This window comes from Pseudoliparis swirei, chromosome 12 (genome assembly GCF_029220125.1).
Source record: "Pseudoliparis swirei isolate HS2019 ecotype Mariana Trench chromosome 12, NWPU_hadal_v1, whole genome shotgun sequence".
NCBI classification, from domain to species: Eukaryota; Metazoa; Chordata; class Actinopteri; order Perciformes; family Liparidae; genus Pseudoliparis; species Pseudoliparis swirei.
In genome coordinates, this window is record NC_079399.1 from 13,222,029 (window position 1) to 13,247,220 (window position 25,192).

The 25,192-nt window shown below is 42.1% G+C and overlaps 4 protein-coding genes across 5 annotated transcripts in view; 2 read left to right on the forward strand and 2 right to left on the reverse strand.

The window, feature by feature from the left end:
• Positions 1-1,558: 1,558 nt before the first annotated feature.
• On the reverse strand, positions 1,559-8,612 carry cpsf2 (cleavage and polyadenylation specific factor 2). 2 transcript variants are annotated; one of them, XR_008833416.1, is made up of 16 exons: positions 8,500-8,612; positions 7,945-8,111; positions 7,697-7,856; positions 7,492-7,597; positions 7,263-7,392; positions 7,057-7,172; positions 6,575-6,762; positions 6,143-6,433; positions 5,913-6,013; positions 5,368-5,571; positions 5,110-5,262; positions 4,718-4,940; positions 4,132-4,446; positions 3,644-3,778; positions 1,830-2,052; positions 1,559-1,710 (listed from the first exon to the last, which is right to left on the reverse strand). XR_008833416.1 is itself a non-coding variant. In XM_056428709.1 (15 exons), exons 2-15 carry the CDS (start codon positions 8,091-8,093, stop codon positions 1,960-1,962), a joined length of 2,364 nt encoding a protein of 787 aa, XP_056284684.1. In that variant the 5' UTR covers positions 8,094-8,111; positions 8,500-8,612; the 3' UTR covers positions 1,559-1,959. The 2 variants fall into 2 exon arrangements, 1 of the variants encoding a protein (XP_056284684.1); XM_056428709.1 differs by having other exon boundaries at positions 1,559-2,052.
• Positions 8,613-8,858: 246 nt separating this feature from the next.
• LOC130202274 (NADH dehydrogenase [ubiquinone] 1 beta subcomplex subunit 1-like) lies at positions 8,859-10,412 on the forward strand. The gene is made up of 3 exons (XM_056427672.1): positions 8,859-8,939; positions 9,707-9,851; positions 10,234-10,412. The coding sequence occupies exons 2-3, from the start codon at positions 9,712-9,714 to the stop codon at positions 10,268-10,270; spliced, it is 177 nt and encodes a 58-aa protein (XP_056283647.1). The 5' UTR covers positions 8,859-8,939; positions 9,707-9,711; the 3' UTR covers positions 10,271-10,412.
• A 36-nt stretch (positions 10,413-10,448) lies between these two features.
• riox1 (ribosomal oxygenase 1) lies at positions 10,449-15,673 on the reverse strand. The gene is made up of 15 exons (XM_056427671.1): positions 15,578-15,673; positions 15,206-15,352; positions 14,874-15,007; positions 14,663-14,762; positions 13,947-14,060; positions 13,490-13,596; positions 13,294-13,401; positions 13,030-13,064; positions 12,342-12,520; positions 11,887-11,991; positions 11,639-11,780; positions 11,352-11,472; positions 11,123-11,222; positions 10,953-11,039; positions 10,449-10,689 (listed from the first exon to the last, which is right to left on the reverse strand). Exons 1-15 carry the CDS (start codon positions 15,662-15,664, stop codon positions 10,630-10,632), a joined length of 1,626 nt encoding a protein of 541 aa, XP_056283646.1. The 5' UTR covers positions 15,665-15,673; the 3' UTR covers positions 10,449-10,629.
• The window catches only part of extl3 (exostosin-like glycosyltransferase 3), a 34,671-nt gene continuing 21,946 nt past the window's right edge, over positions 12,468-25,192 (forward strand). Inside the window, 1 exon segment of the mRNA XM_056427657.1 lies at positions 12,468-12,539. The gene's annotated coding sequence lies outside the window, so the exon portion shown is untranslated.

A 25,192-nucleotide genomic window follows, 5' to 3' on the forward strand; every position in this document is an offset into this window, starting at 1 on the left:
AGTTTTTGTGTGTGTCCGTGTGTGAGCCACGGATTAAAAAAGAGCATTTCAATTTTAATGTTTCTAAAGTGCAACACTGTATGTTATGCAACTGTGTAAGAAGAGGGCCTGCACGTCAGCCAGCCGCCAGTGCTCGAGTGTAACATGTGCATGATCATCACACACACACACACACACAGCTTTCACTGTCCTACTTGTGTGCATGTGGCCCCCAGTGATTGCTTAACAGGCTATCAGTGAAGGAGGAGTCTCCACCACTTTGCTGCACATGTGATGTTGGGAGAGTTCTGAGTGATGAAGAATTGTGGGAATGAAGGTAGGAAGCAGGGAGGGAGGGAGGGGGGGGGGGGTTTGGTATATCCATAAAAGTGGCATTCTGCAGCTGCCAGTGTTGGGGATTTACCCCCGGGATTCACACAGCGCTGCAAACCGAGTCAATGTGGCACCACGGCTGCGGCGAACCCATCTCACCGGCAGTGACACCCTGCCTTCGCCTTCGCCTCCATCCTCAACGCCAGCAACATCCCCTCTTATCACCCCAACTTCCTAATACGCCGGTTCGACCTCACTGGAGCGCAGCAGAGGTGAGGCTGTATATCCATGTGTGGCAGAAAAAGATAAGAAAACAAACCGCTGAAGCTTTTCATCATTCACAAAAAAAATTTTTAGTGCGAGTGGGCGGAATTATATTCAATCCCAGTTATCTCTTCAGGGACAGTGTCATCTCACCAGGGTATTACAGATGGTCCTGCTTCATGGGCAGATTTGATCTGGGTATTCAGGGGTCGGGTAGATGCAGCTGAAAAATGTCTCCATCTGGTGTTGCAGCACTAACTAGTTCAACTAGTAGGCAGTAAATGTTGTGTTGATACAAGCAGCACACATACACATCTCAGATGGACAGAGGAGGCTATCATTCTGGTAGTTTCTGCTCCTAAAATTATTCTTTTCAATAGATTAGTTTGAGGAATTTTCACTTTTCATTTAGAAAAATAGACCAATATTACACATGAACGCCAGCTTACCCGTCACAAGGACTATTTAGCCTGTTGGGCATACAGTTGCCTCCTGTGGCTCTGGAGGAATTTTGTTAATTTTGAGGAATTTACTCTGAGGATGTCATCAGGGTTAGTTTGGTTGTTAGACATCAAATCTTAGAATGTATCCGGCCTCACAGAAGTGCAATAAGAAAAACACAGGAGCATCCTATCAATGTGACACACGCAGACATCCAACATTTAATAGGACCACACATTCCTGTTAACCTGAATATATAATCAAAGAATACCAACATAGAGTACAAGACTAAGGCTTTACTGTAGGAATCAAATGTGAACTCTATCCACCACATCGTGATCCACGATAAGGACGGTACTTTACAGATAGAGGGTCCAATATCTCAATGTAGTGCCCACTAAAGATTAAACTATGTCTATTACACAGTAAAAGGAATGATTGAAGAGGACAGAGCTTAAAAATTGGGCCAAGAATGTGATGCCCATTTTGAAGTTGAGGTTCGATACCCGGCCTTAACCGTACACATCTGAGACGAGGCAGGTTTGGAAAAAAAAGTATTTAATGACAGAAAAGTAGGGGGAACACATCCTCTAGTCCATCAGGGTGTTACTGTACAGAGGGAGGAGCTGGAGTTTCTTTTCACAGACAGGTCAGTCCAGAGACAGCATCTGCCTCTCGCTTTGTGGAGGGAAACTATCAAATAAAAAAAATTAAAATCATTATCTGGAAAACACCTATAAAAAAAGGGAAAATGTACAACTGGGTTCACAGTGAAACAGCTGGAGCTGCCCATGAGGCAGAGCGTGGCTCACTCTTCTCCTCGGAGTAAAGTCCTCGTAAAGGATAGTCTCTGTTTTGCCGCTGTATGCTCTTCTGCAGTGTGCCCTCCTCTTCCTCCTCCTCCTCCTCCTCCTCCTGCTGCTGCTGCTCCTCCTCCTGCTGCTATACCACGGCGTACTGCTGATACAGCAGCTCCCGGATCTTATAGTAGTCATCACACAGGCAGCCTTCCAGGCCGATGCGCCCGGCCTCCGTCTGTACAAAGATGCACAGGTCACATGGGTCCATTCATTCACATTTTAGACGTACAAGCACCCTACAGCCCACCGCTGACCTCCAAAATAAATAGGCGTCCAATTCATCCCCACAGACTTTCACAGAATTTCTAATGACGCGATCTGCTTCAAGTTTTCCCTTTTAAATCGCTTTATAAAAGTCTCAGTTCACTTTGATCTCATCTTCTGGTTTGTACCTATTTTAAATTATTGTCAATTATGCATTTTGTTTTTGGTATCCTGGCTCACACCAACTTTTCCTTTAGTTAAGTTCTCTAAGTATATAAACCTCAACCTTCAATTTCAAAATATTTAACATTAACAAGTTTAATCATGACACCGCATCAAAATCTAGATCGACAACAGATGTGTAATTATAATCCGTCCATATCGGGAACGTGCATATTGACATAAAAAACTAACTCTTATCCCATAAGCAGGGCATCGACATTATATATGAGAACACGATACAAGAAGCTACCATCTTGAAAACATCAACAAATGCGTTGAAATTAGTAACCCTGACAACCTTCTACCAACTTGTTCATCAGCAATAAACGTAACAAATCCTGCGAAGAAAGCAGCGAGTACTCGCCGATCAAAGGCCCAAACCAATGAAACTACCAAAAAACTCTCATGCATACGTATTGCTAAAGGGCCGCTAGTTACCATGTGTCAATGGTGCCACTTGTACCAAAGATTGCCAAACCCTGAAATAAACCATGAAGAATCACATGTTCGGGTCATTTTGAGAGACTTAACTTGACAGGTTTTTGGGAAATTTTTAACAATCACCAGGTAAAGAAAATCTTTGAATGTTTATTTTGGTAAATATATATATTCTTCAGTAAAGTAACTATGCTATATGGCATTGTAAACAACACCACTTAACTGCAATGCTAACTATTTGACTTTGGGTGGCAATAACACGCATAGAAATACATTCGATAGATACCTCTGCCCATGTCTCTCTCGACTGCTGCTGTGTTTACTGTACTATATTACTATATGCACTATGCTGCTGTGTTTACTCTACTATATGCATAAAGTAATATAGTACAGTAAACAGAGCATCATAAGTGTATATATACACTAGGCTGCTGTGTTTACTGTACTATATTACTATATGCACTATGCTGCTGTGTTTAATGTACTATATTACTACTATATGCACTATGCTGCTGTGTGTTTAATATATATATATATTATATATGCTGCTGTGTTTACTGTACTATATTACTATATGCAGTCTGCTGCTGTGTTTACGACATCTAAAACAACTCGCAGTGATCTGGGCTACGTGGTCGGGATGCACGTCAGTCCATCATCAACCAAAGAGTGTTGTTGTTGTGCGTTTCTGGGGCTTTGACGGGTACAACAAAAGTTAGACAGGATATGCGAGAGGATGCCTTTTTTGTGATAAGCCAAAGGCCTTTTAAATTCTTGTTGGGTACTTAAAGTGTTTTGTAGAGGTCCCTAAATTCCCAGGCTTTTAATTTCATTACAACGCTGGCTATATATCAACTCTGAAGCTCCTTTGCACTTTGACCTTCATAGGAAGGACAACTCACCCTGCGGACAGCCACCATGTTGTTGCATACCAGCACTCCTCCTACAAACTCGGCCTGGATGCCCTCTCTCAGCAGGACCTGCTTGAAGTCGGACAGGCGAGGCTCGTTGATGAACACCGACTGATGTCCAGGAATCTGGAGGGAGAACAAAAAAAAGCGAGACAATTCATCCGTTACTTGCACTAGTTTGTCATTCAAGGGAGGCGAGAGACTTAATTTTGACCCGCACTTAAACCTTTGAAATAAAATCTTTGCATATTCATTTATTCCGGATTTGTTAATGAGGGAACGGGAGTAGAATTTTTAAGAAGTTAATTCCATTTTCCAGTGAAATAAAAAAAATAGTATTACAACCAGGGCGGAGATAATTTGTTTTGCTTACTGGCAGAACATGTGAACTAAAATGTTCACACATTTCCCAAAACCCCTAAACTCATTCAAAAATGGGGATGGATTGTTTTTTAAACGGTGTGTGTTCCCTGCCTTACCTCATGTGGAGGCAGTGGCTCCAGCGTGGGAATGACATCACTCTCTTCAGACACCTCCTTCTCGTCCTCCCCAAACAGGTTCTTAATGGCTCGCTGTGCCGCCACCGCCGTGGCGTTTTGGTCGATGTCGAGATCAGGGGCGACATCCATGGCCAGCTCGCCTTCCTCCGTCTCCTCTTTCACACCCTCCTCCAGCATCACGCCCGTGTCCACCTTCACCACGCGCATGTCCAGCACGCCATCGATCCAGGCAAGCTCCGTGTCTTTGGCCTTGCAGAACTGCAGGGAGCTCACCAAGGAGTCTTTCAACCGCACCTTTACCGCGAGAAGATGAGACAAGATGAAGATGTTTGCCCGTCATGGACGGGTGCTTTAACCTCGTAGCAGTTCATTTCTTGCCTCAATTGCCAACCGGTTGCAAAATACCAAAGAAATGACCGTACAACGTTTTTCCAGTTTTTACTCTTTCACAGCAGCATATTTTAAGCTTCAAGAATCTATTAAGCACATTTAAAGATACATGTAGACCTAAAGAAGTAGGCAACCATATTCACAAATTAAAAAGCAAGCTTTTACTGAGGCTGACCTGGTAGATGTGCGTTTCACTGGTGGCGTCTATGGTCTCCTGCAGTTTGGGTGTGTAGACCTTGATGTCCTTGCTGAAAGCCTTGCAGGACTCAGCCAGGTCCAGACTGGCTTCCGGCGGCCCACGAACGATCACCAGCTGTCTGGGCTTCATCTGATTAATAATCTTCTTGATGGAGTCGCCATCAGAGCGACCTTCGTAGTCTATGTACATTATCCTCGCTCTGGAGAAGAAATAAGAGAGCACAAAGCTTTTTAAAACCAGCTGATTTGTCAAACATCGTTTCATATCCTCAGATAGGATTTCTTTAATGACTTGAGACGAGACATATTGGAAACTAAACCCGGCAGAGTTCTTGTCACAGAGCCAGACCTATTTAAAATATGACTGACCTAATTTCAAGATTTTCTATACTGGAGATGCATTTGGTGGGAACAACCGAGAGATCCTGGTCCATCGGCTCATCCCCGTTGGTCATCCCGGATTCCATTTTGCTTTTCTCATCCTCTGTGGCTTGCAGTTCAGGAACCAGGAAGTCTTCCAGCCTGCAAAATAACAATAATGGCTTATTGACGATGTCATCAAAATAGTCAGTGTAAATTCTATGTCTGCATCTTTATGTTATCGGACGTGTATTGAAGTTGCATCACCTGATGATTTCCCCATACTCGTCCCATTTGATTCTCTCCTCATGCGTGGGGAACATTGGATAAGACTTTTTGGCTTGTTTGAAGAAGCTGCCTTTGCGGCTACCCTCGCTCTTCATCATCAGGTCGTGATGTTTAGTTTTAACTACAGCTGGCTGATCCAGATCATCGTCTATATCACTCTCGTCACTTGAGTCAACATCCACCCTGCAAGTGCATAAAATACACATTAACTGTGGACATACAAGATTCATTTTTCAACAGACAGGCAACGCATTTTTGTTCAGTTGAGTATGAATGTTGCCTTAAAGGGCTGTGACTCATCTCCCATTCACAGATTTCCAATCAAATAGCCTTTTTTTAAATTTGCAATCTGGAGCACCATTTGCATTTCTGCTGGCTTTCAACATAATTTATTCCTTTAGTTGTTATAAAACAGTAAAATTGTATGAATTAGATGTTTTGTTACACCACCAGGCAGGAAGCGTCCTTAAAAAAAGACATCTAACCCTTGAGTGGCCAGTCAACCCATGTCAATTTCTACTTACTCTTTTGCTTGTTCCAGTTTTTTAGCGGCTTCTTTTTTAACTTTATCCTTTTCAAGGAATTCTTCCAGCTCCTTGCCTTCAAGCTTCACTCTTTTCCTCACCTGTCATAACAAGAAGAGGGAAACATCTATATGGTGAAAATAATAGGTCTGAATGGGAAAAAGCTGCGTAAAGAGACAATCTGAACACCCTCTGTCATGACGCATCAGCATTGTGACTGCCGGTCTCACCTCCAGATCCAACATCTTCTCTCCAGGATTGTCAATGAGGTAGCGGGCCAGAGTTCCAGGTGTAGTGCGGTAGGTCAGGATAACCGAGTTTTTGGCGTCTTGGCACCACTGGATGAAGAGTTCTCTGGAAAAGCCAGACTCGAGGTCTGGTTGGCTACAAAGCACCACCTTGGGACTGGGCACCCGCGCTAGGTCTGCCAGACTGTGGCACAGGGTCAAGTGGCGGAACTGGAAGGGGTTGTTTCTCTTGTCTTCAAAGCACCTCATGAGCTTGTCACTCATCCACTCCACCTTTAGAAAGAAAGTGGATTAACTTCATGTAATTGTGCACATTTGTTTTGTTTGGCAAATAAATTGATTCTAAATCTGAACTATTCTGGTAAAGTCACAGGTATCAATATCCTCTAAAGTGTAAGAATCGCTGATTTATACCTGGGACTTTGAGAACTCAACCACATTATAGCTGACATTGTTCAGCAGAGCGAGTGGGTAAGCTCCCAGCCCAGCGTCTTTTGTCCTCCAAATCTGGTCCAAGAGCTGAGCCAGCTCCAACACGCGCCCTGCTGTGTCCACGGCAATAAGGACATTGCCGTCACCACGAAGGGTCTCCATTACATTGGCTAGCAGTAAAAAATAAAGAATAAAAAGAGAGAAACAAAAACAAATGTTCTACCATTTTATACATGTTAACTTGAGTAGTTAGAAGAGGGAGTGAGGAGAAAATAAATTATAACATAAATGAAAAATGTAAATCCTTGTTCAACAAAATTGCTTGTTTGAATAACGTGGTTATATTGTTCGCAGAAGACATGTTATAATATAAATGCAATACTTAAACTATAATTAATTAAATTGGATAAATATACCTTTTAAATAAATACATTACTATTTAAAGTTGAGTGAAGATTACTTACTAAGGAGCAGCTCATCTCTCTGTTTGCGACGTGGCTGTACATATTTAGCATTGAAGGAGTCTGTGATAAGCAAAGATGGACGACTAATGCTCTCCAAAATGCAGCCGTTGAGGTGTCTAGAACAGAGAAAGAGAGTCAAAATGTGCATGAGCTAACAGACAAAATAAAAACAAATTCAATTTCATATCAATGTTTTGTGTGCTCACATTTCTCTCTTGTGGTTGAAGTCAACAGCATAAATAATCTCCTCCTCGCCATCCTTCACAATTTTCCAAATCGTACCTCCAATCATGTGACCGGCCGGAAGTGGAGTGATGGAAAGACCATGCCCTTTGCCTGTCAGGTAAAAAGAAAGATGTGAAACAGTTGGGTGTCTGTGATACAAAAAGAGTGGTGACTCCTGTCCTGAACCAAACCGGTATGCAATCCACTCACCTTTCAAATTGACAATCTGATTGTATTTCAGCTGCTGGATTTTATCAAAAGCACAGTCCACATCATCGAGGGTGAACAGTGTGAAATCTTCACTGTTATTTCGAGACTAAGTGGAAAGAACGAAATGATTAAGAAATCGCCTGCAATGATGCAATCAATAACTAATAACTTTAAAAGCATTTCATTCTCCACACCCGCTTCATACCTGATATAGATCATACATGAACATTTGACCCATCTTGTAGACAGGAATTGTCGCATAGATAGTGCAGTTTAGACCCAGCTTCCCCACTGCATATGGCAGGGCTCCCAGGTGTATAGGGTCAGGGTGGGAGAGGAGCACGGCATCGACCTGATGAACATATCTGGAGGGAAAAGAGGATATCACACACTTGTTTGAATTCGCAAACAGAAGGGTGAAGTAATGAATCCGAAGACCGAAACCACAATTACCGTTTCATAGATTCAATGATGTCCATCGAGAAGTTCTCATCCCAGCCACAGTCCAGGAGGATGCGGAATTCATCCACCTGCAGCAAGTAACAGAGGGCCGATTCCTCCTGAACCCCTGATACGGCTGTCAGTTTGATAATGGAAGTCATGTTTCTTGAGTTGTCACGCTGAAAGTAGAATCGGGTTAGCAGGAGGTTATGCTTAACACATAACAACAAACCTCATAAACCAAACCATCTCCGTTAAGTGGCTCTGTGCAACTTAACCTCGTTGCTGTGGTTAACGTTATATGCGACTGAGCATTCATTCCGTTCAATCACTGTTATCTACAAAAAAAGACACTTGACTGGTTGTTAAATATGTTGCTGGCTAGTTGAGCCGTCGGTGAATTACAAGTCAGATAGAAAAGTAAAACTGTTCGGTTGCTAGCTAGAGTTCACTAGCAATGTTAACAAAGTAACTATTAGCCTACAGTCTATTTAGCATGCTAGCTAGCTACACATAGCTTGTGGATGTCACGTTGAGTAACGTGGGTCAAAGGAAGGTGCCACGTACCACTAAATATGAGACAGTATAATTATATTCCGTTGATATAGAAATACAATTGGTAAATGTTCTAGAAATCCAACATTAAGACATTTTGGCTCGCGTGAATGGGACACACTTGACGAGCGGACATGTTTACCGCTGCATCATGTGTGAAAGGGCAAAAGACCGTACCAAGTGTGGCGGTGGGAATATAACAAATATGTTTGCAACTCAACACCAAATGCTCATTTTTATTGTAGTATATTTTAATAATAATGTGCTTAAATGTGTTGAATTCGTAAGTTACAACTGCTATTATTGCCCATGATAAGAGCCATTCCGGTAATAACCTCTTTAAAAAAATGTTTTATTACAGCGTCACATTTCCATAGTTGGTTTAGTCCAATGTCCTCTGCCTAGTGAGGAAGGAGCTAAAGCTAGAAGCCACGGCTCGGTGTGAACAGAAGGTAATGTTTTATATATCCGTTGTCCTTTTTCGATATTTGAGTCAGTGTAATGCAATATGTTGATTTAGCTAAAGGCAAAGCTACCATTCTCAGCGAAAACCTGACACCTGAAAACCTGACACATATAGCTAGTTTAGCTAACCGATAAGATAACCTAACTTAGTTGCTGTGGCTAACGTTATTAAATGAGGTTTAGCGATTACCTTCACCTCACACCGATTAGCTCAGCTTTGTCTGACAAACGTTCGCAACAACACAGTGACTAAATAGCATGCGCCATAATGTTTCTGTCCAAATAAGTGTCCATGAGGTCGTCCAAAGGCTAAAAACAATGTGTTTGAGGTTGTCATCACCGATCATGATTTGTCAGTTTTAGTTGTCCAATCATATCAATCTCAAATCAGAAATATTTCTAGTCAGCTTTATTGTTGCAGTTGCTTTAGTGTAACACCTGTTTTGTGGTTTTCCTGTCAATAAAGATGGCCTTCCTAAAACAATTGGAAGTACCGTCTCCTGTTTGGTTCCTCAGATTTTTGAGTTACCTATTATCTCAACTCGATATTGCTATATTAGTTTATAAATAAGCATATTAGTTTCCGTTGACTTAATTTACTCTGGACTAAGTCCTTTCAAAGTGCATGTCATTTCATTTAGAGCCATCTATTGGATATTACATTTGTTTTGTTTTTAATTTGACAGCATTGAACTGCAAATGTAAGCGCGTTTGAGATCGGGGTTTAAAATCAGTTTTCTACTCATTTCTACAGGAACCATGGTCAACTTTCTGTCAATGGCCCGAGAGCATTGGCCGAACATATTTGTGCCCATGGGCTTTGTGATCGGATGGTACCTTGACAAACAACAGGACCAGAAGCTGACTGCTTTCAGGAACAAAAGTGTTTTGTTCAGCAGGTAAGGATAAAGTAATTTCCCTGCTCAGTCTGAAAGTTAAAACGGGTCACCCTATGTTTTCAGGAACTTAAGGATCCAGTCCAAATTGGTTTGAAGAGGATTCTTGCTTCCGTTTACCCACTCACCTCCACTTTAAATATAATTAAGCTGAATGCTCAGTTATTAAGGAAACACATGTAGTTGGTGTTGCAACACTAGAACAGCTATCCAAAATATAATTTCTGAACCCACAAATATTAGAGATTGATCTCCAAAGACCCTAGTTGTACATTGTTTTACCATTTCATTTTGCCAGTGAACTTATTACATAGAGTACAATTGGCTTAAAAAAAAAGTTTTGATAAGCATTTCCCGACATTAAGCTTCTGACTGTTCTCTTTAGGGAGCTGAAGCCTGGTGAGGAGGTGACCTGGAAGTAGACTGCCCTTAAGTGGATAATGTGTCCTGTCATCTGTGGCATGAATGGTTTATGGGTGTCCCTCAAGCAGAATATTTAAGAAGACCGTACTTGTGTATTTCAGTTGTATCAACAAATAAACATGCCCGTTCTCATCCAAACAATGGGACTTGCGCGTGATTGCATAACACATTACACCATTTCATTCTTTTAAAAAACAAGTTTATTTGACACTAAACAGAGAGCAACTTCGTGAATGTGTTGTTCAACATGACCAGTAGTCGAGCTAAAGACGACTACTTGGGGAAAGAAGTTGTTTGTATGATATTGTACGAAGGCAATCTATTCATGCAGTCAGCATGACTGACGGAATTGTGGCGACTACAGGCGTTCTGCAGTGTGGATGATCCCCCTCTCAAAGAGCAACTCAGCCAAAGCGATCTGGGGATACAAATAAAGAAAAAACAAACTTAAAACAGCTGATTTCACAAAAACAAGACGCTCAAATAATAATTTCGAATGCCAATCTATCTGAAAGCGGACTTTTAATCAGTCCATGGACATTCAAGAAAGAAGTATGAATGACAGGCCTATTACCAGACGTAATCAATCGTCAAACGCAAGACCCGCCTTCTTAAATTGTCCGTACACATACATGGGTGAATGTGCAGTAGAGTCACAGCTCGGCACTTAAAACAACATACCCTGTCTTCTGTAGATTCACATGGAAAATTTCCTACGGTCACAAATTTGGGATATGAATGGATCAGAAACTCAATGGCATCTGTGTGCTGAAAGAAAAACAATTATTTGTCTGACAACATCATTGGGACCCTAAATACAAAACCTGATTTACAAACATCATCCAATCTACCTCTGCTTTGATTTCAAAACTCTTGAGCTCCTCTTTGTGGTAAACTCTGGAGTTTTCTGTTATGTAGTAAAGATTAACAGCTTCTCCATCACTGCATAACCTGGGGGGGTGAGGGTATCATTAAATCAGGTGTTCTAGACAACATACAGTACACTCCACATTTTGAATAGTCCAATCCAAACCTGCCTGGTGTGAACATTATTTGAAATGCAATAAAAGGTTGCATTACCTGGCACATCCAGCGCGGAGAACTCTGACTCGGGTCTGGGTCGTGATTTGAGCTCCTACATCAATGACTTGCCCACACTCCCATCTAGCAGATGCTCCTTGCACACTGCTGGACAATTCCTCTGTGGGAGATGGCATGGAGCCGTTAGAATCAGCAGCATTACCGAGTGCATCTCAGGCTGTCCAGCTCAATTTACAATCATCAATGTCATGTGATAGTACAATTTATTTTGAATTAAGTGAACTGAAAGCAAGTTTATTCCCAGAACTGACGTATGCATCATGTACCGGGAGTGAGCTTGGGAGGGAGGCAGTCATGAAGGAAGCTTCTGGCTTTCTGATCCACGGCAGCATCGACCGGGGAGTAGGTTGCTAGCTTCGTCATCAGAAACTCAATTTGTGAAAAGAATGTTGTCCTGCGTGGATCATCCTACATTAACACATGCATGCATGAGAACGACTTGGGTCATTAGTGAAACGCCAATGACGGTTAGGGTGACAGAAGTGACAAAAAATACAAAATAACTGATAATTACCTTGTCAGAGTTCTGTACTCCCATGTACGTCAAGTAGTCCAAAGGTAAGCCCCGTCTAAACTCCACATCCTCCTCCATTGCTATTTCCAATGCTGCTGGAACCACCTGAAAAAAAGGGGCAGTTAAAAAGTGGAAAGACTGTTGGTGAATTAAAAAATACCAAGTGCAAGTGGTTGAATGAATTATTCATCTGTAGCACTACTCTTATCCAAAATGTATCGTGGATTATTGCACAACAAAAATGATGAGAAGTATCCTTCTCCTATAATTTTGATGGATTGGTGCAGCACGTGTTCTGCTCAACTAAAAGAAGTGTGTTCAGTCACATTAGTATCATAATGGAAGTGCAGTTGGTAATTGCACAATGCCTGTAATGCTTCATTAGTAAAAGGGTCAATGTACCCTGGCTCTACGTGGTTCTCTTTGGGAACCAAGGTTTCTAATCAGAGTTTCACCTTCTGTAGCAGATCCCCCCAGCTGTTCTTCTGGTAGGAGGAGATGGTAATGTGGAGGGAGTGAGCATCTGGGAGGCAGTCGCCCTGGTGGATGAATCCCCGGGGAAAGTAAAGGAGATCTCCGGCTTCAAGCACCACTTCTAGGATCGGCTTCCCGATGTTTGTCTGATCGAAGTTTCCTGGAGTGAAACGCAAATGGTAATTTAACCTGTACTCGTCTGGCGCTTTAATAGTCTCTCGACAACTCAAAGTGCTTTAACACTACTTGACATCATTCTCCCGTTCATACTGTTGGGAGGAGCCACCTGCCCATCTGGGCTAACTAACATTCACACACCATAGAACAGCTACGGGAGCAATTTTGGGGTTAAGTGTCTTGCCCAAGGACATATCGACATGGGCTAGCAGAGCCGGGGATCGACCCACCGATCCTCTGATTGAAGGACGACCGTGCTCACCACTGAGTAACAGCCGCCACAAAGCAGTCTTGTCTGAGGAATGACGTCCGTCTGCTTTATCAGCTCTGAAGAGGTCGTGGGAGGGCACCCTAGAGAATGATGACTACCTCCCTCTTTGTGCAACTAGCTGCCTTTCTCAACGTAACGGTGTGTCACCAATAACACACACCACAAATACATCTAGAACTTCAGTTTCAACCAAATTAAAACAAATGGTTTTTTTTACCCACCACTTGAAAGCACAGGCAAGATCTCATCGTCTGTCCTATGAAAAAGTAAGAAAAACAACTTTAGTGTGTCGTGGAATCAATCCATCACTTATTTACTAACTTTATATCATACTAGGAAAACACTGCATGTCATGAGTGGCATAGGGTAAATATAAAGCATAAAAACTAGATTAGCTACAATGTGCTAAGGATCATGCACATGAAATGTTAACATAATCCTAGTTTATAAATTAGAAATTGTAAAACGGCTCCTTTCTCTCTCACCTTGGGTTATACACTCTCCAATGTTTCTTCCCCTCCAGCTGAACCACAAACGCCTCAATGTCATCATAATGTGGCGCAAAGCCTTGTGTTCCAGGTGGTGTCAGGTAGCTGGTTTAGAGGGACAATACACAGATGTAATAGTTACCGATAGCATCCAAAATGAGTATCCAAGACAAATACTATCCAAAATACTCACACGTTAGCTCCTGCCATGCTGCCAAACTGCTCTTGGAAGATGGACAGCACATTCCACACTGTGGAGGAGAAAGCCTGTGGGTTCAGCATGCGGAGGGAGCAGCCGTTCTGGAAGAGGGCGATACGACGATGAGGATTACAAATCTGTGACTCGTGCGCCATGCAGATGGTGCCCTGATACTTTAAATGCACTGAAATCAAAACTACTTTTATCTTGCAGAATAGAAAAAGTTCAAATCAATATATTGCCTAATGCGTAAACATACATCCAATTGCTATTGAATGAAGTTGGCCCTTGGAAATTTAAAATTAAGAAGAAACTATAAGGATCCCCCAAAGAGAAAGCCAGAGCAGCCAACATGCTGCAAAGGGTCCAATTACAAGGAACATACAAATACAGAATCCTACTAATACTCGCATACTGTACACATCTAGTGCCTGCATCAGTGTGGCTTTACCCCATAGAAGTCCCACACAGTGAACGGCAGCGCTCTCCCCGGAGGATTGTGTGTCTCCCTTTTGCCATTATTGTAGCTTGTGACGTCCAGGTTCACTCCGTACTGAACATCCTCCTTAAATCAAACAACGCAGACATGTGGCTCATTATGACAGCTCTTCATTATATATCAAAGAGTACAATGCAACAGTAAAGGCGCAAAAAAATGAAAAAAATATATACACAAACACCATAAATGAGGCGGGTCATTTTTACATTGAAAATAATATATACTTCCTATTAGATTTCCTTCTTTATATTAATAAATGATGAGCCCAAATATAATACAGTTTATAAAAATAATCATTACAGAGGGATTACAGTCAAAAGAGCCAATGTACCACATTAATGTTAACCATTCAGCCAAATCAGTTTGTCTGACTGTCCCAATGGTGGAGATTAAACACCTTGAAGTGCTAATACAGCATGCCAATGTAAATCCAAGTTGTAGTAGTGGATACTTGTCTCCTAATAAAAAGAGCTATTATTTATGTAACCAGCCTCAAAACTTTCCAGTACCGTCTTCATTTTTACACTTTCATAAATGAGTCCTATAACAATAATAATAACACCATCTGTGTACAAGTTTGTGGTGTGCGGTACGCTCCGTCTTGAAGATAACATAACATAAATTATGGATAAAGTAAGAAATGATAAGGTAATGTTTCAGATCCTTACGTGTCTTAATATGCGATCAAACTCAGCTGTGGAGAATAGTCCCTTGTAATAATCTGGATTATTACGTTGGACAAGAATGGGCTTCTTTTCCCACGTTTCTCTACGGAAAGAGGAACAATATTAGTCAGTGAGTTGTCCAAGAAAGAGATGACACTATCTATATATATGTTCAGTCTACACTGAAAACCCCTGCCAAAACCATCCCCCATACCTGAAGAAGGACTTGGCAGGAATGGGGTTGATGAGCCACTTGAACAGTTTGCTTGCTCGCTCCCTGCTGTTGTTGACTTTTGCCAGGTCGGCCAGCAAAGCATCCAGAGCATCACCATTTACGCTCTCCTCATCCTGTATCAGAAGCATAGAGACGCGATGAACCATAACTGAACGCTATGGTCGTTTTAGCGTCAAAAATAATAATAATACAACCCTCATAAACAATAACCGAAATTAAGAAGTGGAGAAAAAAAATGTTAACAGATCATTACATCTTGGATGTGAAAACAGCCCCCATGGCATCCATCTTTGCAGCAGATACAAACTTACTTTTGCAAATCCCATAAGGCTCGCCTCTCTTTGTGGAGACTTAAGCAGCTTCTTTCGTTTTCTCTTCCTTTCAGGCTTTAACTGATCTTTTACTGTGTGGACCTTATTGGCCCCATTCTCCTTTTTTCTTTTCTTCTTATCTGCCACCTAGAACATCATACAAGTGACCATAAGGCTAAACACAGTGAACATAGAAGCATCGTTAGCCTGGCGAAATGGAGAGCAGGTAGCATGGTTGTACAGCTCACCGTGACTAGAGGGACCGTGCCAGTTTCAGCACCGTCCCTCCTGCAGCTGAGAGTCTACGACAGAGTACAGCACCGAGCACTACATCCGGTTCTACCACATTGTTTACACAATATATAACAATACCTGCCGAGTAGACTTCGTGGCAGTAGGAGACACGTCTGTTGGCAACGTTTGATACAACGCAAACGCTGACATGTGTTTCCTCTCCATTTTCTCCAATGTGCGTCATCAGCGCGCGACTGCTGGTGAGTCTTCTTTTACAACTATTCGTGTGCGTGTGCTGCCCAGCGGACTCACTGCTGACGCCTATCGTGGTGGACTGCAAGTTACAGCTCACTCCGGACAATCAAATGTATTAATTTAATTTGTCCAAAGTAGTGAATAATCAAATACACACATAAACGAGCAGCCAGAGAATGAGAACACATGGACACAGTAGGAGGGTAGGATACATGACTGAAGTACAAATAATATTAAAATAAGCAAACAAGCACACATAAATGTGGACATCAGTTAATAATTAAGTATTTTGCATTAAAATAAGGGGAAATGAAGATGTGTCATCAAGCTAGAATTTCGGACTAATAACACATTTCCATTCAGATTCACAGATACTAACTAAATTATGTTTTGCTCAATATTAACACATAGAAGATTTCCATATTTGTTTTTGTACAAACACTTTTATTTATCAAATGAATTGCAAAATGAATAGAAAATATAGACATTGACAAGGTTAGAAATAATTATTGTTATTGGAAATATTAATTTTGTTCTTCAAACGTCTAGCTAAATGGAAGGCCAGTATTATAGCTTTTCTCATTGCATAACTGTTTTCAGCTGTGCTAACATAATTGCATAAGGGTTTTCTCCCCCTCCATTAGTCTACTAAGGCGATTAGTAAACACAATGTACCATTAGAACACTGGAGTGATAGTTGCTGGAAATGGGCCTCTATACACCCATGTAGATATTTCATTAAAAACGAGACGTTTCCACCTAGAATAGTAATTTACCACATTAACAATGTATAGAGTGTATTTCTGATTAATTTCATGTTATCTTCATTGAAAAAAACCGTGATTTTCTTTTAAAAATAAGGTAATTTCTAAGTTGTTTCTTCTTTTTCTAGGTGACACCAAACTTTTGAACGGTAGTGTATATTCTCAGTTAGAATTACAAGATACCATTAAGAACAATAATGGTTCCTTAGTTTGTTCTTTGTTAAGTTCAAGTGTATTTCATCATTATTATATTTCATATGCTGCGTTTCAGCAAAGCATTCTGATACAACGTCCCACACCCTGATTCGTTTTTCACCTTTACCACTTGGTGGAGCATTTCCACAATATGTCAATATCAAACGAACGACACGTTTAGTAAACGCCGTTTCCCACAATGCTTTGCGGCGCGCTGTCGGCGCTGTTTGTCCAGCCATCGCTCCAACGATGCAGCTTTTAATGGTGCTGTGAGCGGTGCGAGCTGAAAACGCAGCAACACCGCAGGCTTGTCCGGTGACTGTAGTCGTTCACATCCAGCACAGCGGGACTAGTAACCGTTTGACGAGCCTGCCACGCGGCTCCGGCTCAGTTTTTGTGACATCCTCGACTCTTCTGCTTGGGTGAGTAGCAACTGAAGCTAGCGTCGGTCCGCCAGTGGAGTTGAGAGCAAATGCATTTTGTTATGTTCGTCGCTGGCTAGCAGGCTAGCTAATTGGCCAGATGAGACATATGGCCCCCTTGTGTCTTTCCCATGCAACCCCCCGGGGGTCCATATTTAATACCAAAGTGGCGGCTCCGCTGCCCGGCATTGCGTTCTAGATGCGGGGTTTCTAACGGGTCTGCACATAAGAGGCTGAGGGTTTTTATCAGGACTTTGGGGCAGTTGTGTCGTTTTCTCGCGGCTGCAAGTCGTGAGTGTTTCGCTTTGATCACGGCGGAGGCACACGTCAACCGAAGCCGGTGCACCGGTGCTTGACCGCGGTGGTAACTCGCATGGAACAGACCGACGCTATGTGTGGTCTGTATGTGACTGCCACACATGTTGTAATGTCGCCCCCGGCCCCACATTTGGATTTTCAAACCCCCCAAAAACGTGCCGCTCTTTGACAATGAGTATGAATTGTCACGCCAACAACTCGTTTTTAGTCGACCCCATTATTAGCAAGTATGCTCATTAGCTTGCTATTGCATACCAATGAGGAAAACCATAACGAGCTTACGTTAAGTCAACATGCTTTTATGCACCAACAATTGTTTCTGCGACACACTCATCAGCACTCGCGATTATTGACGACCCATTAGAAAACTAGGAATTTGGTTTGCTGTGGTCAGAAAAAGGTGAGGGTCTTCAACATTGAATAACATTTTAGTTCAGTTTGAAATGTTGCTCTGTCATGTTGTACGTTTTTGCATTTGAGCAAGGCAGCACTAACTGTAATAATCGATTAGCAATGAAAGTCAGCAATTGCAGAGATCTACTTGCCATAGAGGAGATCATCAGGTATTGCAGCTCTCTTTGACTTCACTCATTCATACTGTTTTGATTACATATAATATAGCTGACATGTAGAAAGAATAAGTTGCTTATTCGTTTTATTTTGTCCTTTTTGCCCCATCTAAATATATGAGAGTATTCGAAACACCCGGAATTGGACCATTTCAACTTCCATGTAGGTAGGATTTATTGCAGGGTTGCATCAGCAGAGCAATCCAGAGAATGAGAGGAATGGCGTGAGCAGACCTCTTGTGATTGAGGAAATGTATCCCAGTTCCCTCTATTAAGGCCATGCATGGGATGTTGGTGGGAACACTGGGGTTTCCTCTCAGGGCATTGCTTTTTTGACTTGTTTCACTTACCAGTAAATCACTTTTCAATTAGCAGTCTGAGCCCAAAGTTGATCTCTTAACGGTGGTTTTACCAGAGTTGTTGTCCCGGAGCTGTGGTCAGTTTATTTGTGGCTGTAAACATCATCAGAGCATTGCTTTGTCATTTCACTAGGAATGAGGATGCCTTTTGTCAAATAACAAAATACATCATATATAATGAGTTTAAATATGTGAAAGTCATTTTCATTGTAAGTTGTTATTTATTTATTTTCTCAAAATATGACACTCGGTGGGAAAATAAAGTTACTGTCCCGAATCTGATGATGTAGAGAAAACTAAGAAGTACCTGCATGGAACTGGTTATGTGAAAGTACTCACCTGATGGGTTACTGTGGCTCGGTGGAAGAGTGAGGTCGGCCTCTGCTAGTCGATGTGTCCTTGGGCCACTTAACCCCACATTTCTCCTGTTTTTGTTCCCGTTTGGGAATGGTTAAACAGTCCTACACACTTTTAGTGTGTGAATGATGGCATGTAGTGTTAAAGCTATTTGAGGGGGTCAGAACACTAGAAAAGCACCGTACAAGAATTTGTAGTTGTATGTCGTCTATGTTGAGGACTTGGACAGAAGGTACCCCAGACGGGTGTAGCTTGTAGTTTTTGTCGGTGATTTTCCTCATACAGTCGGGGCTATAGTTAGTGAAAGTGTCACAGCAGATGCTCGGGTTGGTTTGGTTTCAGATGGGTGTTTTAGTTGGAGGCGTTCTTTTCTGCTCTGAGAGATAAACAGCAGTATGTCATTTCAATGTTTGTAAACAGTGAACTAAGAAAAAAACCTCAGTTAATGTCTGTCCCAAACTAAGTCATTTGGTTTTTTAGTTTTCACCTTGTTATATAGACAACTTTTTGATTTAAACTCCCCCTGTTCTGTTCGATTGGACCACATCATGCGTTAATATGACGGTATTACGCTCTGGGAATCCCATTGTGTTCAAGGATATTGATCTTTTTCTCAGAGGAGCTTTTTCTGTGAGTGATTTCAATTGTTTCCATTGTGGTCACAATGCAGAGTAATTGCAAAGTCAGCATTTCATTATGTGATAAGATTCGTATAAATGTGCTGCCCTCATTTAACAATTGGACGCCTGCCTGATGATTTTGTTTTCAGAATGTGTCATAGATGTCATTCCAGTGGCACGATCTGTACGGTTTGATTATTGTTGAATATTGTGGCCTGGGACGAATATTGATAGTCAGAAATACAAAAAATAAATCCCATTGAGCTGCAAGATAGCAATTTGAAAGTAATTTGCTTGCTAATGAAACCTCAAATGTGGGTGTGGTTGTTGAAATATATAAATGCCCAAGTGCCTGTTTACATTTTATTTTACCACCCTATTTAAAGTGTCTCTTTTCAAATGATAATTGTTCAGGGCCCCAGCAGAATAGCTGCTTTCAGCATTAAAGCGGTACAACCTCACTATACACAACCTGCCCAGCACCATAGGGCAGACTTTTCCACTGCCCACATGGAAAAAGATCAGTGAGTGCAGGTGTAAATGAAGTGCATACATTATTCATGTCGGTAGTTCCACCTGTTCTAAGTCTGGTATGATGGTGAGATATTGGGCTTCAGCTTGCCACAGTAAGTGTGCTTGGTCTCAGATTCATCAGTTACATCTTCTACTCTAATAAACATGGAAGCTATTTAGAATTGTCCCAGCAGGAAAGGCAGATGTGTAAATGAAAACATTATCGATGTACCGATTTAATTGTCCCAGTAACCCATGGCTGTGAACCAGCGTGCACAATGTCTGCGCCCGGAGGCTGTGATGTCTTTTTCTGTCACGACACGTCAACATGTCTGCAGGGGGAAAAGTTTATTGTCGCCAATCAAATATGTGCTGGAAGTGATGAATGTTTACCTTGCGCAGCAGCTGGACGTGTCTGGAGCGGCTCTGGTCCGTCACCCCGCTGACAAAAAGTCCTTCCATCGCTTTTTAAAGGCGCCAGTGCACATGGTATGTTAGATATGAGCAGTTCACCTGACTATTATTGTTGCTTGTAAAAAGTAATGTAGTGCTTGTTATGTTTGTCCTTTCAGTGCAAATAGTAAAGTTTGTTATTTTGCACTTAAAGTGTCACAAAGTACAGTACAAAAGTCAATTCAAACAATTTGGCAATAACCGGGGCCAAAACATAACAGATTAAAGAGCTGGGTACAATACACAGTTAAATATAGAAGATAGAGGTCCCCAAACTGCTGTACTGCCGCTACTTGGCTTCTTTAATAGTTACAATGTGTACGAGGATGTTTTGGAAGCCAGGACATGAGCATCGTTCTCCAATCTGCTTGTTGAAGCACCGGTGGGTCCGTGTCTCCTGCGGTGGGATTTCCAGCCTGTTCAAAGGGCTTCCTCCTGAACCTCTGGCTGCCATGTGGTGGGGAAGGGATGTGGTTTGACAGTGCTGCGCATTACTCCCCTAATGGTGTGTTCACACCGGACGCGTCGAAATTTCGACGCGCGTCGAGATTACATGTAACGTCAATGCACAGCTGCGTAGAAGCTGCGTAGAAGCTGCGTAGCTGCGTATTTTCCAGCGAGCAGCGCGTCAGACGCGTTTGAAGCAGCACGAACAGAGGGTTTGTCGCGGGGCGAACAGAGCGAACAGACGCAGCTCGTCGACGCGCGAGTTGAAATTTCCCAACTCGGGCAGCAAAAACGCGTGAGTCATAGTTGCGTCAGCCAATCAGCGTTGAGCAGCTCCGCTCGTCATCGTCCTGCCGGTTGAAAAAATGGAGGAAAAGATTATTGTCGCCGTCTGTGGGCACCCCGAACTTTACGAAACAACTCTTTATGCTTACCGAAACCGGAGCTATAAAGATAAAGCGTGGAACAAGGTCGGAGAAGCCGTGGGACTACCTGGTAAGTTTTGAATGTATGTATTTGCTTTTATTCTAGCTATTTGTTGTACTTTACTATCAACCAACCGCCGGCATATGTGTTTCATGGCAGAGGAGATCTGCCGCCGTAGGTGGAAAAGTCTCAGAGACACGTATCAAAGAGAGAAGAAGAGAGAGAGCAGAGAGAAGCGCAGTGGGAGTGCAGCTCAGTCCACTAAAAAGTGGAAGTACTCTGCGGTCCTGTCGTTCCTCGACCCATTTATTACTCCGCCCCCGACGCGTCCGACTATTGTTTCGCTGTCCAGAGAAGGAGAATCTTTCTGGGGTGTTGAACTTTGAGCCTTGGACATTAATTTCCATGTTCTTGTAATGAGGGTCAGGATGAATCATCCAATCCAGCCGGTGACTCTTGACTTGCATTCTGTCCAACTGTCCGGCTCTTGTCTGACAAAGTGTCAAGGTTTAACTCCACCTGAAGAGCAGAGTGCTCCTCTTCTCTAATGAACATCTCCTCTTCTCTAATGAACATCTCCTCTTCTCTAATGAACATCTCCTCTTCTCTTATGAACATCTTCTCTTATGAACATCTTCTCTTCTCTAATGAACATCTCTTCTTCTCTAATGAACATCTCTTCTCTAATGAAGATCTCCTCTTCTCTAATGAACATCTCTTCTCTAATGAACATCTCCTCTTCTCTAATGAACATCTCCTCTTCTCTAATGAACATCTCCTCTTCTCTAATGAACATCTCCTCTTCTCTTATGAACATCTTCTCTTATGAACATCTTCTCTTCTCTAATGAACATCTTCTCTTCTCTAATGAACATCTCTTCTCTAATGAACATCTCCTCTTCTCTTATGAACATCTTCTCTAATGAACATCTCCTCCTCTCTAATGAACACGAGTTGGGCTACATTAACCTAGGACAGATTGTCCTGGATGTTTATTAAATGACAGCACGGATTATATTTGTTATTATGCAAAATGGAACTGAACGGTGTGAATAGAAGTACTGGCTGGAACAGATGTGGCAGCTTGGAGCCGTCGGAGCAGAACAAATGCTGGGAAAAGAGCGATGGCGGGACTAGTTTTACTTTTGGCACAGTAAGCAAACAGCAGCTCTCCGTGCCATGACTGCTCGTCAAGCACGAGGATTTCTCAGCTCATTCATTTCCCAAGCAGCACTAGTTCCCTAAATAGAAACATCATTGGCCTCCCTCCAGTGGACCTGAGTGCATGCCACTGTCAAGTTTAAGGTAAGTGACTTAAGTGAAGGAAGCGGTTAAAAATAAACTTTGCCGCACGGCATAAGTAAATATTTGATTGCCGGTACTTTGTTTTAAACAATTCATGCTCCAGATGGTGGCAAGTTTGATCACACAATCACTTTCCACTTGTTGACGGGTCAACTTCAAGCCCGGCGCATTTGTCAGGCCGACTGGACGTGAACAAAGCGACAGAGTAGTGGGAATGCCCTGCGCTGACACTCGGGTGCAATCTCTTTTGGGATGGTTCATTGCAAATAATTCTCTCGTGTCAGGGGCTAATCACCCTGGCTCCCCTCCCACAATCTATCAGCGTCCGGGGGACGAGGCTTGCGGGGTTCTGGCAGCTGATGTCGGACTGAGTCAATCTGTTGTGGTCTCCTGCAGCATGCACAGGAGGGGAGAGGAAGAGCTCTCAGAAGGAGAGGCTGCTGCCACGGAGAGATAACGAGAGGATTTATTTGTTAGGAGGGCAGGATTTCTGGGTTTGTGTTCATGTTGCGGGTTTCTCTGTAAAGTATGTGCAGGGGAAGGCCAGGTTGAAGGAGGGAAGGGTTTTATGAACACAATATTTCAATAAAACGTATGATAGTGGAGCCAAAACGATTAGTCGATGGACCAAATATATCAATCACCAATAATGTTGGCCATCGTTGATTATCTTTTTCATCATTATCTTTCATTCTTCGAGGAAAGAAATGATGATTGTCTGCTTCTCCCTGTGTTATATTGTTAAAATTAATATGATTTTGTTTTGACTGTTGGTCGGAAAAAACCAGACATTTCATGACGTTTCAACTCTGATGGACAGTTCTTTCCTTTCATAGACTAATATATTTGAATGATTAATTGTGAAACTAATCGGAGATTAATAAGATTCTAAAAACGAGTTAATAAATATTGCTTTTGATGGCGGAAACCATATTATTTAGTGCAGAAATGGATTAAAGCAAAACATAGATTCAAGTGTAGTTCTCCATATGTCTCGCTCATAATGTTCATGTCAGTTATTCAGTCGTCATGTCCGCTGCATGTCTGACATTGTGCCAGTCATCAGTCACTTTCTTCAACAAAAAAAGAACTCAACCAAAGTCAATATTTTCAAAACATTTTAATATTTACAAAAGAAATGCCAGTGACTTTTAATATCCTTATGCAAGCAGCATCAAAGTGTAATGTATAAATTGGCCTCATTATTGAATGAGGACAATCCTCGTCGATGGATTTAAATCACTATTTGACAGCCTATTTTTCTACGTGATTATTGTGGATTACAAACTAGTCTGGATTTAACCAAATTGCTGATATTGCGGGGCTGGAACCGAGCAGTTGTTGATGTTGGGAGAGGGAATTGGCAGAGCCCTCGAGAATTAGATTCAGCCGTCAAGGCAAATATTTGGAGCCATACTTCCATTTGCAGGCTGCAGAGTGCTCGGCTGTTTACAAGTTTTTGAGGGCAGTCGGAGGAGAAAAGCTTATTTTTGGACACGTGTAATAGCACGCTGAGAAAACAGATGAAGGCGTATTGCTGTCTACAAACCAGCAGGTGCACTTGTGGATCTACTGGGGATTATTCTCTAGCACAGGTGGATGTAATCACGTGACCGGTGGCTCTCTTCCATTCACGTGTTCCTGTAAGACACGTGATGCACAATGCCAAGGCCCTGATATATTATTTTGTATATTGTGTGTGTCTGACAAATCAAAGAGTCTACTGTGGAAAATTACCTCTTCATGTTTGTTTTAGATGTCGGACTTTTATCTGTGAGAAATTCAAAGATGTTGCGTGTCGATATCAACAGGTGACAACAGCGGTTGGTCTCTCTCCATATGTGAACAGTTGTTCACCACCACATGGTGATCCGCTGGAAGGATGACGCTTGATTTATTTGCCCCCAGTCTCCCAATGTGCTCACATGAAACCTATTCTTGAATGTACTGGTATGTTCATCTTTAAAGTTGTTGTGATGGAAGTCGGTTTAAAGGCTTTACGCCCATCCAATAAGATAACCACGTGTTACTTTATTACTACAAACCCCACTTGTGTGTTTTGAGTCCGAGAAGTTTTCATATTTTTAACAAATTGGAGGAAAATTGTAGTAGTAGTATCCAGAATTACAAATGCTACAAACATTTGTGGAATATATATATATATATTTTGTGTTCTCCTTTTAATGATTGACTGGGTTGGGCACTTTTACCAGTCGCTATGAATTTGTCAAACGTCAGAGATAGAGATGCACATTTTATGACATATATTCAATGCTACATCATAAAAACAGGTTAAGTTTATTGTAGGGCTGCAACAACGAATCGATAAAAATCGATTATTAAAATAGTTGGCAACGAATTTCATTATCGATTCGTTGTGTCGCGCGATTATTACGGCGCTCAATAAATCACGGAGTATAATCAAAGTTGAGTTGAGCGGCGCAGGAGAAACAAGAGCGAGGGAGGGAGAGACGGAACGCTGCGTTGTGAGAGCCAATCAGCGCTGAGCTGCTCCTCTGTTGATAAATCTAATTGGCTGCTGCTGCTCACGTGGCGCTGGATGCGGAAGTCATCACGTAGTCGGAGAGTGGAGACATTCACGGAGCTAAGTGCGCCTGCGGGTGACGTTATGAACCCAGACACCAGGGCGCTACATGTCACGACGTGTGCGGCATTTCCACAAGAGTATAACGTAGAAAACGTGGTTATTTATTCCGTGGCGGATAGCGGAACATATTTCTCCACGGAGA